The 14,415-nt window shown below is 33.3% G+C and overlaps 2 protein-coding genes across 3 annotated transcripts; one reads left to right on the forward strand and one right to left on the reverse strand.

Annotated features, from left to right (window-relative positions):
• Positions 1-4,478: 4,478 nt before the first annotated feature.
• Positions 4,479-8,185, forward strand: LOC145574310 (vesicle-associated membrane protein 721). Its single transcript, XM_081632065.1, has 5 exons — positions 4,479-4,865; positions 6,636-6,777; positions 6,862-6,982; positions 7,335-7,397; positions 7,647-8,185. Exons 1-5 carry the CDS (start codon positions 4,676-4,678, stop codon positions 7,797-7,799), a joined length of 669 nt encoding a protein of 222 aa, XP_081488191.1. The 5' UTR covers positions 4,479-4,675; the 3' UTR covers positions 7,800-8,185.
• A 1,951-nt stretch (positions 8,186-10,136) lies between these two features.
• LOC145576018 (chloroplastic lipocalin-like) lies at positions 10,137-12,923 on the reverse strand. Of its 2 annotated transcripts, XM_081633804.1 has the most exons (6): positions 12,789-12,923; positions 12,640-12,758; positions 11,998-12,121; positions 11,536-11,784; positions 11,057-11,347; positions 10,137-10,530 (listed from the first exon to the last, which is right to left on the reverse strand). In XM_081633804.1, the coding sequence occupies exons 2-6, from the start codon at positions 12,690-12,692 to the stop codon at positions 10,252-10,254; spliced, it is 996 nt and encodes a 331-aa protein (XP_081489930.1). In that variant the 5' UTR covers positions 12,693-12,758; positions 12,789-12,923; the 3' UTR covers positions 10,137-10,251. The 2 variants fall into 2 exon arrangements, with proteins under 2 accessions (XP_081489930.1, XP_081489929.1); XM_081633803.1 differs by having other exon boundaries at positions 12,640-12,880.
• Between the last annotated feature and the right edge of the window lie 1,492 nt (positions 12,924-14,415).

The following is a 14,415-nucleotide window of genomic DNA, read 5'->3' on the forward strand; positions in this document are numbered from 1 at the left end:
AATCCATTCCATACCAGTTACACAAAATAGTTGAAATTGCATTACCCAATTCATCTAATACTACCCAATCCCAATTCGATTTTTTCAATTGAATGAAAATTCGATCCCAACAAAGATTAAACACCCACAAATATAAAGAGTATACAAAAACCCCAAAATTCATCATGTTCAAGCGAAAAAAAACCGAAATTAAACACTAAATTAATTTGTAAAATGGAGCAACAAAAATACGAGAGATTGCGAAGATTACTTACAACAACAACAAACAATTTAAAGGGAAGATCAAGCGACAAATTTTGTTCAAATAATAGTATCACAAGTTATTAAATTGATTTAATTGGGTATTGAATGAATTTTTTGATTGAAAATTTTGGGTTTTTTGGTTGAAAGAGAGGATAACGAAAGAAATGAGAGTGAGTTTGAGAGTGAGGGTAAATTTGGGTTTTTAGGGGGGTGTGCTAAGTAGATGAAGGTTGTATTTAACAACCATGCCAAAAAATGACCTTAGTTGTACGTACAGTGAAGATCCTCATAACCCCTCTAATAGCACCAACATTCACAAGGATGCTACAATCGTTTCTCAATTTCTCTCTCCTTTCCTCCGCTTGACACATCACACTCTCTTTCTTCCACATCAGTTCCCACTATCTCCATCCTTTTACTTATCCTCTTTCTTAAATATTTCCAACATCAATGAGTATCCTTTCTCATTTTCTCTCTCCTATTTACATATACCCCACCATATATTCTCTCTCCTATTTACACACTTAATTATTATTAAAGTTTGTAAAATATTATTATTATTAGGCCTCGTTCTTTTCACCTTATTTTTGCTGAACTGAAATTATTTTTACTGAAACAAAATTATATTTGTTGAACTTAAATTATTTTTATTGAACTTAAATTAATTTTACTGAACTGAAATTATTTTTGCTAAACTGAAATTATTTTTACTGATTTTTTATTATAATTCTTCTTTAAGAAAACTGAATTTTACTGAATTGAACTTATATTTACTGAACTGAAATTATTTTTACTTAACTGAAATTAATTTTACTAAACTGAACTTATTTTTACTGAACTGAAGTTATTTTTACTTAATATTATTTTTTTAAGGTGAAGAGAATAGGGCCTTATTATTATTATTATTATTATTATTATTATTATTATTATTATTATTATTATTATTATTATTATTATTATTTTGTTTTCTTGTTTACTTTTTGGCTCGTGGGCTGAGGTTTGCTTTCCTTTCCACAGAAAGGAAATGGTGGTTTCCTAATGGCGACAAGATTCTTTTAGCAAACCCAACATTCATGAGGATGCTAAAAAGAAAATAAAAGGAGAGCTAACATGATAGATTTCCTCTTGAATGCTGGTGCTCTAATCTACCTCAATAATATACTCACCGAGCTAGACATCATGCCGTCGAGGGCCGTGCCTCACCGTGCCAGGAGGTGGCTCGTGCAGTGCTGAGCCTGGGTGATGGCGGGCCGTGCCATGCGAGGAAATGGCACACCCCAGCCCACGTGCCTGGCGGGTCGGGCTGGGCAGGGTCGCGGGCCAACCCATTATTTTTATTACTTATAGTTCTTTATATTATTATGGCTCTTTTTATTATTTTAATTTTAATTTTTATAATATTTCTTTTTGCTGTATTTCTTTTTATTATTTTTAGGTTCTTTTTTTATAATTATTAATTATGGGTTATGCTGGCGGACTGTGCTAGCGGGCCAAAAGTTTATGTCGTTCACGAGCTCGTGTCGTATTTTTATTTTTTTGTTCATGGCATGGCCCATTCCTTGTTTTTGTGCCGTGTCGTGCTGTTAGTAGGCTTGTGTCGTATCGGGCCGTTACCGTGCCGTGCCCGTGGGTCGGTCCGGTCTATGCCCAGCTCTAATACTTGGTACCACATTTAATACTTGTAATAAAAATCTGAAAAATTGTATTTGTAAGTATTCAAATTATAAAATACAAAAATATATTTTCCAATTTATGTTGATGAATACTTCGTATAAAGTATAAGATGGGCAACTTTGTGTTTTTTTATTAAGGGGTAATAGAAATTAACGACTAAAGTTTAGATGGTGTGGCTATAATATGATACTATTTGTTTTTGGTTCTTAGAGATGCCCTGGAATGTTTAGTGGACAATAATTATGATTTTGTATTAATTTGATGAATACGTCCTTTTCTTTTTCTATTTCTTTTTTCTCCAACTAGTATTAGTTATTTTTTCTTATGTTTTCTTTGTGATATTTTGTTTGGAAATGTGAACATGTAAGATTACTTGGTCATTTGATTTAAATTATTAGGTTGCATGTTTGAAATGGGAAAGTTTTTTACAAAGATTGGAGACTTGACTTTATGTATATTTCATGCACATGTAATTTTGATTACAAACAAAAGCAAATTCCATATGAGCAATTTCTTAATGTATACTGTATTACTCATACGTTCCTTGAAATTCATCTTGCATCAATTTAGTAGCTTAAACTAAACTAAATGATGTAATCTACAAAATCTCACGAGTTATATATGTTCAAACTTAGCAAAGAAGCAAAGCTTCCTTTCCAAAGAAAAGAAAGGTGGAAGGTGGAATTAAAGTACTATAAATGGAGTATGTGTTAGGTTAAGTAACGTTTTCTGATTTAATACAAAATCCACTTTTAAAACCTTTTATGCTTATTTTATACTATTATTATTCGTACTTAATACTTGTAACTTATACGTGATTGTGAATCTTAATTTTAAAAGGAAAATGAGACACTTGTATTGTAATTATAAAAGTAAAAATATTCAGTATGGAGTATAATGAAATACGAAGTATTAATTATATCAATTAACAATATTTTGTCTTATAATCATATAATTTATGTACTTTCTTTTGTTATATTAGGAATTCCTCTCATAAAGAGGGCTTCCTAATATTTATTTCTTTTTACCTTTTTAAAAAAATAATAATTTATATACGAAGTATATTTTACTAATATCTTCAATCTATAATATGTACTTTTAATTTGTATTAAATGTTTGTATATCATGTGTACATAATTATTTTAAAATTGAGAACTCAATCTAATGTAAAATTATATTAAATTAAATAAAATTAAATTAATAATGAAAGATTATTTAACACTACTTGTATAATTTTTGTAGGTGGGGGGATCTACACCACTACTATTTCCATTTTCCACACCCATCGATTGTTGGAAGACTAAACACCAACAAAAGGCCATCTTACACCGACATTGTCCCCTTCACCCTTACTTTAATCAACTCCACACGCCCTAGTCCCTTGTGATTATATTTTACCGTTTGAGTTTGAATTATGTATATGTATGTAGTATATACAAACAAACAAGTGTATTGGATTACTATATACTTCGTATATTTTGTACTCCGTGTATGTATATTATTGAAAGTTTAGTTATATTTTAATGCTTATTTCTTATTTGGTTAGATATAGGAAGTATTCCTTATGAAGTTACAATGTATTACCTCCGTTAATTGTTATGTGAAACTTTAGAGTATTATTTGTGAGATATAAAATATTTCAAAATTGCATATAACATTTAACAGAGATAGTATATGAAATTTTGCCACACTTTATTTGGTTGGATGTAGACATGTAGTAATTTCTTTTTCATATAGGATGTTTAATTCACCTTAAAGGGGATTCTCTTGTCAGCTTACTGATACCCAGATTCTGAAGTTTCTTGTTTATGCAAGCTTTTCATTATTTATATAATTACAAATGTTAACATATTCATCTACATATATAGATGCGCTGTGATTCTAATAATTTACTTAGGTAAATTTCACTTCCTATTTATATTATCAACCCATTTAGATTAGGAAATTGAAATCTGTAATGTAAACAACCACTTAAATTTCATATTATTTGAAAGAGAGGTAAATGTATAAAAAAAAAATCGCCATTAAAATGTTATACGATAACACACGTAACTTCTAACTCTTCTAGGTAATACCCTGTTCTCCTAAGCTTATTTTTGCCAATAAATTTTTTTTTTTTTTTTGTTGAGCTAAAGTTATTTATATTATTCTTTTACAACTGATTTAGGTCGTAATCATCTAATTTTATATCTCTGCCCACCAAAATAAAAGTCTAATTCGATTTTTCTACATTTAGATTCTTAATTCGAAATTTTGAAAATTAAGTACAAGGTTATGGGTTCGAAGTTTGATGAACAAATTACAAATTTGAAATTAACAGGACTCGTCAACAATAATCCCTCGACCCTCCCCACTAAAACGGCGCCGTCTGGACCCATAAATCAGAAAATGCCTTCTTTGCTTATCTCACTCCTCCCAAATACTGGATTACCGGTAATAAAATTTCCTTAATTTAAGATTTTAAAAAATAATGTAAAAATGAATTAAAAAATAAATAAACATTCGAAGAAAAACTAGATGCCTTCAAAACTCAAAAAGTCCCTAAAATAAAAAAATAAGGGTTTAAATTTCCAATCTCTCTCTCTCTCTCTCCCTTTCCTTTCTCTCTCTAAAAGTCTCAACCATCTCTTCTTCAATCTCTGCAAATTTCTTCATTTCTCTCTCTAACTTCATCTAAACCGTACTGGGTATTACGTTCCTCACTTTCTCTCTCTAGAAACAACAAAGATCCGTGTTAGATTGAGGAGAGAGAAAGAAAATGGGGCAACAAAATCTGATCTACAGTTTTGTAGCAAGAGGTACGGTGATTCTAGCAGAGTACACGGAGTTTACTGGTAATTTCACAAGCATCGCATCTCAATGTCTCCAGAAACTTCCAGCTACCAACAACAAGTTTACCTACAACTGCGATGGTCATACCTTCAACTTCCTCGTCTCCGATGGCTTCAGTATGTTTCCCTAATTCTCTTTTCTCCCTCCTTTTTTCTGGGTGTTTTGTTCGTTTTTATGTAAGTTTGGTGTAATTATTTGAATTGGTTTTGATCTGTTGAGTTTTGGGGTTCTTAGTGTTGGATTTGAGCTGGATTCTTCTATTATTCAGTTTTTTTAAAGGAAATCTGGGTTAATTCTATGGATTTTTTTTTGTGGGTTTTGGATTTTGACTGAAGGGTGTGTGTTGGATTCTTCGATTTGGGAAAATTTGTTGTAAATCTGATGTATCTAGGATTTTCTGGGTGTTTGTAGTTCTTTGTACCTTGAAGTTGCGATTGATCTATTGGATTTCAGATTTAGTTGTTGTCCAAAACAGAAGATTTTGCTGTTTGATCTAATCATGGCCGACAATGTTTCATTCATATTGTGGGTTAGAGCTGCGGTACTTCTGATGAGGGCCTTCTTATTTAAGGGTAGTCAAGATGGGATTTCTATGTCCAAGTAATTTGGGTATGGTTTGCTTGAGAAATTGGTAATCTAGATTTGATGTTGATTTTTGCTAAAATTGGGAGTTGAAGGTGTTTTTGATGTGAATTTTCATTTTACCCACTTAGTTATGTTGTTTTTGGAGTTTAGGCTTTAGCGGTGCTTAAACTAGAATTACGAAAATTGGTCGTATTTTGAGGGAGGAAAAGGTTGCTAGTTTGGGATTGTTTCGTATGTGAATTTTGAACATAATGTCTTTTATGGCTAGAAGAAAATGCTTTCGCTTGAATAACTTGTTCATTGATATCAGCAATTTGTGCATGTGGTCTGAATGAGCTTGAGATGGCATTGTTTACGTAAGATTTTTTCGAGGATTAGTGGGAAGCTGGTATAAGAAGAAATGGATTGATTGTTAATCTTGTTGTCTTCAGTTAGTGGTGTGTGAGCTGCTGGATATATTTAGTGCATTCTAGTATTTTTGGGAAGTAAGCTGAAGTGTGACAACTTGACACTATAATTGTCAATTTGCTAGTCCGAGTGGCTACTAGATGTTACTATTATCTTAAAGGATTTGAAATATGTAGCTCTTGGGTTTCCTTATTAATAATTAGTTAGCCTTTTTAGACTTCAAAAGAAATATTAGTGAATCTATTTCTAGCCAAAGCAAATGCTGTCAGTACTGCTTGTTTTCTGCAGTTAAATATTTGCCGAGTATTGACTGAATCTTGTCTACAATATCGTTGGGAATCTGGTTCTTCCTGGATGAGACATGGGGTTGGGCGTTTAAATTTATTTGTTAGTCTGATAGACTTTTGGGAAGATACTAGGCTTCTTAAAGTTTTGCAATTTTTTTTTTGCTATGATTCAGTTGGTTTTGAGCTCTTGCTAATGCGTTAGGGTGGACTTATGAGAGATGTATTACAATGTATTTTTGAAGTTGGTGTATGATAAATTTCCATCATTGCATTGTTTCAAAAAAAAAAAAAAAAAAAAAAAGGTTCCATCATTGCATGTTCTGGTCAAGAAGATGAGTAGTTTTTGGAAGCTGTCTTGCTTGAATGAGGTGGAGAGCCTGTCCTAGAGCCTTTGAATGCTCATTCTTTCCGTCTGTAGATATGAATCAGTAAGCTAACTAAGCCAATAACATGCAAGTTGAGCCTACTATCTTTTTTGAAGGGGATTCATATGTGTTTTTATGGGGCATGGAATGTCATATTTGCTGCTTCTTATCATGTCTGCCCACATTATTGTACCTGTTACTCTGTTAGGGCCTGACTTCACCCATATTTTGGATGTTGCAGCTTTTTGTGTAGTTGCAGTTGAATCTGTTGGAAGGCAGATTCCAATGGCATTCTTGGAGCGAGTGAAGGATGATTTTAACAAAAGATATGGGGGTGGAAAAGCTGCTACTGCTCAAGCAAAAAGCTTGAACAAAGATTTTGGGTAGTTTTCTTGGTCATGGACTTTTCATCTATCTCCTGAATATTTGAATCTATGTACACATGCTAACATCTGTGTGTTCTTTAGGCCTAAGCTGAAGGAGCACATGCAATACTGTGTTGATCATCCAGAGGAGATGAACAAGCTTGCGAAGGTGCAGGCTCAGATATCAGAAGTCAAGGGAGTGATGATGGAAAATATTGAGAAGGTATAAGAATTTTACATGATTACTAACATATTAATGGCTGGTGGCAGTAATGGTTTGGGATAGGAACGAATTGTTTGAGTTTGATTTTCTTCATCGTAGTGCTGTTGCCTCTATACCTTGTCTAGAATAATGGAATGGAGATGAATTCAGTAAAACTGCTCTGTAAATCTTGTTGTTATGTCACATGGTTTACTGTATGGCATTTTAAATTGGACACGATTGATTAATCCCAGTTGATCAATTTTGATTCTGTGGAAGTATGGGGCTTTTTATACTCCGTATTTATTTTCTAATATTTTAACTTTCGTTGCTTGAAACTTGAATGTTAATTATTGCTTTCCTTTTTGAACAGGTTCTAGATCGTGGTGAGAAGATTGAGCTTCTTGTTGACAAGACAGAAAATCTACGTTCACAGGTTGGTGATAGTTGCTGTAAAAAATTATTGATCTTAACCCTTTCAATATAATGTCCTAAAAAGACATCTGTTGAAGCAACCATGCTACTACCCTTTTGCTAATGGGGTGTGAAGGGCTACTACCCTTTTGCTAATGGAGTGTGAAGTATACTGTCAATTGTTGATTGATGTCTTGAGTATATTCTTTAATATATCTTTATGTAGTTTTATGTTCATTGATGATTGTATTCCTTCGTGTATTTTCTGTAGGCACAAGATTTCAGGCAACAAGGAACACAGATGAGGAGGAAGATGTGGCTTCAGAACATGAAGATCAAGCTTATCGTGCTGGGTATCATCATTGCGCTGATCCTTATCATAGTGTTGTCTGTTTGTCATGGCTTCAATTGTGCAAAGAACTAGTTCACTAGTTCCCTTAATTACGGGGGGAGGGGTTTTTGGGGTGTTTTGGTCAGAAGCTTGGGTGAAATATATTTGCTATAGTCGGTCTCGAATACATCCGTTCCTAATGTTGATTTCCATCTTTATAATAGTCCAGACTTTTTAACTGTTCTTGGTAGAATCTCGCATTTATTTGCTGGCGCTTTGGAATGTGAATGCTTGTATTCAGTTCCAAACTGTGGTGTGTATAGGTCTTTAAGTATAAAACGGGAATTTCGTATCGTGGTAAATGTATGCCTTTTTTTTGTATTCAAAGCTGCGGGTGAAGCGCTGGTCTTATTCATCTGTTGATTACGATTACGATTTTGGTTTAAAAATTAATATGGATGGACTTCAATGTTTCTCTACGTGATCACGGAATATCAATATTTGCTCACAGATTCAACAACTTCACAACTGTCTTTTAAAGACTTAAGAGGATACTTTTTTTTCTTCCTTTATTTATTTGTTTATTATTTTTATTAGTTGTTGTCATCGTTGAAAGTCTAAATACGGAGTATTGCCTTTTCATCTGTTGTATATATTGGTGATTGTTGTTTTCATTTGCTTTGTTCTCATATTCGGCAGAAATAGTCGCTTAACTATTATTTTGTGTTTTCATTTAAACTCTCTGAGAAGTTTCTAAGTATAACTCCGTACATTGTGTTTTCTTTTTAACTTTCTGAGAAGTTGCTAAGTAATTGCATTATACTATGTATTCGTCTAATGTTACACCACAATTAATCAATGCATATTCGTCTACTATTTGCCATTTTTTGTCAATTAAAAATTGAACTTTTTAAAAAAAACTATTCCATGCATCACATAGGATAATAATCCGTATCAATTACTAAATTAACAATCACCACACTTATGATTAATTCGTTACAAATACTTTTTATTTGTTTATTTATTTATTTATTTTGTTCGTTATTTACCTATTTAAACCAAGATAATGCATTCTTCCCATGAAAGATAATTTGTTGAATTGTCTAGCTTAAGGCCGTGACATGTTTGGAAGGATATTACACATGCAGAATAATGTGCTAACTTTGAAACCCTAGGGGAAGGGGGTGCAATGAAGAGATCGTTAGACATTTAACGCTGTGTGACATGAACAATAACAAACTTGAATATTAGAGAGGTTAAGAAAATACTCCGTAGCTTTTATTTATCCATTACTAGTACCATAGCACGTCATGATTAAACCATATGTACAAAAGGAAAGATGAAAGCAATTAAAACGAAGACAAACTACGAGTAGTAAAATAACTAAAGCAAGTCTCTTCTTCATTCCCATTAACTTAAAAGATTGTTGTAATCACATATCAGCCCCCGATCTTGTCAACCCAAGTATTAATGGTGCATCCATTCTTCATCATAAGATCATCAGGAGTTTTAGCACCTGAAACCTCAGCTTTACCATACACAAAACGAACAACTCCATAATCGAGACCAAGGCGGTTGCAGTAGTCGAGTTTCATGTGATGTAAAGGAAAATCGCGCTTCACTCTGTAGTAAACATCATGATCATCCCCTGCTTGAACTTTCAAAGTCACAAGATTTTTTGCTGATTCAAGCTTGACTTTGGTGGCTGAGTCTTGATTGATGCGTTGGATTGGTGGCATTGCCATATTCTTGGCTATTTGGGTGAGTTTTTGAGAGTAAGCTGAAGTGAATAAGTTGGTCCATTATATAGGGTTAACTAGATTAAATGCTACTACCAAAGTATACAGAAAACTAAGCTTTTATTATATATTTCCCATGCATTATGATTAATGTGTAGTTAATACTGTCTTTAAAATTCCTAACGCTTCATCTTACAGTCCAAATTCGTTTTATTTTTTATTTTTTTTAATGGGAACTTTACGAAATTCTTGCTGATTACTTAAAAACCCTTCAGTTACATGCTCTTTTAGAGTAGAACGAATTCAGCCATTTGGAAATAACAAAGTTTAATGACACCATTGCTTATCCTAGCTATCCATTTCCAACTTAATGCCATTTTAATGTATTTATCGTTTGTTCACGTGTGGCAAAACTTAAAAAATCCTTACAATCCTTTTTTTATTTGAGATCACGTCTTTATGCATGAGATGTCGAGACCATATCGCACTAGCTTGTTGTTGGACACACTCTTGAATGAAAATTTTTAATAAAAAACATATGTTGACACGTTAAATTTGACTTTGACTATAGCATATAATCAAACCTATTTTACAATAAGTTATTGTGAGACCATCTCATGCGAGAATTTGTGATCTTTCTTCAAACAGAAAGTCCTATTTGGAATACAGGCTCATCTTGTACAAGCGTACAGGAACAATAATAGGCTGTCATTTGGGATTGTTAGACGTGATGAATGTTAGTGTGATTTTAACAAAATTACAATGGAAATATACATGCAAGAAGCATCATTACATGAGATTCACTACTACTTGAAGTAGAGCTCAAGAAGCTTCTTCAATGTCTCAAGTACACTTGAGAAGGGATTAAATGCTACAGAAGACTTTAATTCAAGATCAGGGAACTGATTGGTTAGAGCCTGTTGCATTCCAGATTGAGACATCATTGAAGCAAGTTGACTGTTCGACATAACTTGGCAATCTTGGGGAGTATCCTTGATTTTGTTTGGGTCATATCCGAAGTCTGCTAGGTAATTTTTGTACTTCTCAATGAACTCAGGTCCAGGATTAGGTGTTCTTGAGTAGATCTGTAAAATTCATAGCATATTCATCACAGATTCAACTTATACTAATGCAGTGGGTATTGTGTTTGATTGAGTTGAAAAATCAGCATCTTCACATGAAAAAAGAAGTGGCAACAGCTTAAACGAAAGAGCAGAAGTGTAAGCCTTGATTTCATAATTCAAACAACTCACATAACAGCAAGTTGTCTGAAATTCTGAATTCATGAGTTTCACAAAGCAAAAGTGGACATTAATAAAATTACCAATGATGATAATGACAACAAACAGAAAGCAAGCCAAATCAGCTAGACCGTTCAGATTAGTTTGGTTCTTCATAATTAATCAATATTTCAATGCCATTTTCAGATGGAGCTAAGACCATATTCCAATTTAATTTGAGATATTCAATTTGTAAATTTAGACAGCAAAAAAAGGCATTTGCTACATTCTGCCTCTGTACATCATTGAATAGATGAGAACTCAGCAATAATAGACGTTCAAAGAAATAATGTGCAACAATAGAAGTTCAAAGAATAAGATTGCCAATTACCTGGACAAAACTTTTGTCTTTGGCCCCAGAGACAATAGCATAATTGTCATAATCAGTTGCAATCACATCATATGGCTCCTTGGGAATAAATGGCAAAGTAGGAAAACGCAGGTAGCACTTCTCTTTGATCATCTCTTGCCTCTCCAAAGCAGTTTCTTTCAGCTCCTTATCCTCCTCTGAGAGACACTGAACCTTTCCCCTTATGCCGGTGATATACCCATCAGGACCCCCGTGTACACAGAAAGTATCAACTTGAATTGCGGGTGCCTTCATATCAAATGTATATATTCCCTGGAATCAAGAAACATCTTATCACAACAGATATTAAAGAGCATTAAGATTTCTTACTGCTTCATATCAACATTCAAGAGCCACAAAGATATAGAACAACTTTGAGTAACTAGTAGCACCTCATGAAAGGCGGATTAAGCTTCTCACAGTCTACTTAATAAAATCATGAACCATCATTTTAATTTCACCTGGGTGCAATGACAGTCTTCCTGGCCTTGTCCAGCAAATCCGCGTTTAAGAGAGGCCACCTCGAACCATCTGCCAGAGTATCTAACAGGATCAAAGTTTTTAGCTGTCATACCTCTCATCATCATCATCATCACGTCCTTCCCATCTGCATTACTAGAGTTCTCATCAAGAGGGAATGGAACCGTACTGCTTGAGACATCAGCAAGCAAGCCTATGCTATTTTGATGAGGAAGGTCTGCCCCATACACCTGTTAGCCCCAAAATACGAGAAGTTTTTACCAAAAGCCAAATTCTGAACAAACCAATACCAATATTGATCATTTTACTCAAAACTTTTCAAGCTCATTCAAGAGTTCATGTTCATCCCATCTTATCACATGATAAATGCATAGTCCGAAGCTACATTGTACTCATTTAAGTTCAATTGCGCAAATTAAACCAAATAGAATCAAGATACTAACCACATTGGCCTGGGAGAAAAATATGCAAGAAGCTACCAACCCAGAGAATATATGTTTAGGAATGCCATTATCTGAAGCCGGGCGCTCAATGGAGCATCTTACAGCTAAAGTCTTAGTCTTCCCCCTAAAAGCAAAGGAAAGTAATTCATGATTTCAGTATCTCTGTCATGAAGACTGTCCCTCCAAATATACAACTATGTCTCTTCTCAGAAGTCCCACTAGTGATCAACTACAAGAAATCAACTCGCTGCCATGACTATAATTCAGAAATAACATAATCTTCAGCAGCATACAACCAATAAAACATTAAATGGGACATTTGAAGAATGAAAATTGAGCTTCAATCAACAAACATAACAGAAATTCCTAATGTACCAAGATACAATTCAAATACCCTAATGTTTATGAAAAATATTGAAATGCCCATTAACAATTAAAGAACAAAGCAAGCACATTAACAAAAATGGCAGCAATATAGAGATGGGTATGATTTAAAATGAGCTAAAATTGCAATCAATAGATAATTATACTATACCCAGATAGAAAATCGGGAGAAAATAATTAAGAACATAAAATATGAAAAATAAATGAAAAAAATAAAATAAAAAGAGAAACATTTAGTGGGTAATTTGAGTAAATTACCTTGAGCGGGAATGAAGAACTGGAGAGGGTAAAGACGTTCGAATCACTTGCATTATTTAATTCTATACAAATTTTGAGCATACCCAGAAAATGCAAAATAATAAATAAAATGTATGTCGTTGAAAAATCTGAGAGGGTAAATCTTGTTCTTGAAAAATCTGAGACTAATTAATACTCGAATTATCTCTCACCTTGAATTAATGGAGTGGGCAAAATGCCAAATTATACTCTTTCAAACCTCTATGCTCTATCACTCTCACTGAGACAAAAACTAAAAGAAATCTTCTATCTAGCGACTTCAGCACCTTCTACGCATCGTTTCTACCTAAAACGCATCGTTTTTTTTTTTTTTTTTGTTATTTTTTTTAAGAAATTGTTGTTCTTTTACATTGTACAAAATCAAATTTTAGATGAAAGGGTTAAAATAAGCTGCAAAGATTGTTAGAGATAAGAGCTAACCATTCTTTTTTTAAAAAAAAAAACTCGTAAGAGCTAACAATTTCGGATTAAAATGGCTAATAAGATCAAATAAAATAACAGGTAAACTATACTTCTCCATCAGCTTTTTCTATCTACTCACTTTTTAGAAAAGCATTACCTTGTATTTATTCTGCTAACACAATTTATAGTATTTAAATTAAGAACTAAGGTAGACAAATCCTCCAAAGTATTTTCCTCTCTTTAAGCCTACTAAAGAGGGCCAACATTACTCTCATATAGCTCAAAATTACTAAAGAGTACGTAATTTAGTCAAGGTGCATTTTGCTCCCAATTTGTGGGCAAGGCTTAATTCACCAGCAGCAGAAACAACAACAAATTTCCATTCTTTAGGGCTCTGAGACTATGAAACTCAGAGTGTATAGTGGTCTTCTTCTCCAGTGAAGAAACTGAACAAAGTATCTATGTTGTCTCACCTATCACACCGGCTGCCATCAACTTGATAATCAAATACATAGAGAGCTCGTGGATCAAATTCATTTCAATATACAGATGACGCTGAAATGATCTTAGGCTTTCAAACTTCAGTAAGTTCCAGATATGAGAAGGTAACTCTCAATTCTTGAGTAAAGCACCTGATTCCAAACAAAAACGATGCTCAATTCATTAATGAATTTGGCACATCAACCCATCATCCAAGTGAGATGAATTTCATGTCACCTAAAGGATCACTAAAATAAAATAATAACTAGGAATACACAGATTACAGACTAAAAAAGCGTTCAAGTTGTATGCATTGGCCTTATTTGGTGAAGATAACTTGAAATATCTTTTGATGAGCTTCCATAGAAAGGAGTTTCTGTTGAGAAGGTTTCTTCTTGAAATTTCTTCAGTCATGTGCAATAGTATACTTGGAATCAAGTTCTTCACTGAGATCTAGTCTAGATATAAATTAGAGAAAGCACAATCACAATTTCTGAAACATGCAGCGAACATGACTTCCTGGCTCGGGAAAGCTAATACTGACAATAAAAAAAATTAGAGTCAGTTAAGCTAACAGAAAAATTTTCAGGAAATTGTACAAAGCAAAAGAGTGTAGCAGCTAATTTGCTCTAGCGTTCCATAAAATATTAATTATCTTATAAACATATTTGAGTAGAAAAAACAGAATAGATTGTAGACCGATACTCAAGAAAGACCTTATTAGATTTTATAAAGTTTCAGCTTCAAACATAAACCACATCAATTGTTACTGATATAAACTTCTTTTTTGCAGACATATTGCACTATGTTTTTATGCATGATAAGAAATAAGACATCCAGCAACCAAACATAAAA

This window comes from Chenopodium album, chromosome 13, assembly GCF_948465745.1.
Source record: "Chenopodium album chromosome 13, dcCheAlbu1.1, whole genome shotgun sequence".
Classification (NCBI taxonomy): domain Eukaryota; kingdom Viridiplantae; phylum Streptophyta; class Magnoliopsida; order Caryophyllales; family Amaranthaceae; genus Chenopodium; species Chenopodium album.

What these genes read in the sequence shown, in the direction of transcription:
- LOC145576018 (XM_081633804.1), bottom strand. Translation starts at nt 12,692, where the DNA reads ATGCAAGTGATTCGAACGTCTTTACCCTCTCCAGTTCTTCATTCCCGC. An exon ending in GTTCTTCATTCCCGCTCAAG is followed by an intron (nt 12,122 to 12,639) that starts GTAATTTACTCA and finishes CTTTGCTTTTAG; the next exon opens with GGGGAAGACTAAGACTTTAG. An exon ending in AAGACAAAAGTTTTGTCCAG is followed by an intron (nt 10,531 to 11,056) that starts GTAATTGGCAAT and finishes TGAATTTTACAG; the next exon opens with ATCTACTCAAGAACACCTAA.
- LOC145574310 (XM_081632065.1), top strand. Translation starts at nt 4,676, where the DNA reads ATGGGGCAACAAAATCTGATCTACAGTTTTGTAGCAAGAGGTACGGTG. An exon ending in CCTCGTCTCCGATGGCTTCA is followed by an intron (nt 4,866 to 6,635) that starts GTATGTTTCCCT and finishes TGGATGTTGCAG; the next exon opens with CTTTTTGTGTAGTTGCAGTT. An exon ending in TGATGGAAAATATTGAGAAG is followed by an intron (nt 6,983 to 7,334) that starts GTATAAGAATTT and finishes CTTTTTGAACAG; the next exon opens with GTTCTAGATCGTGGTGAGAA.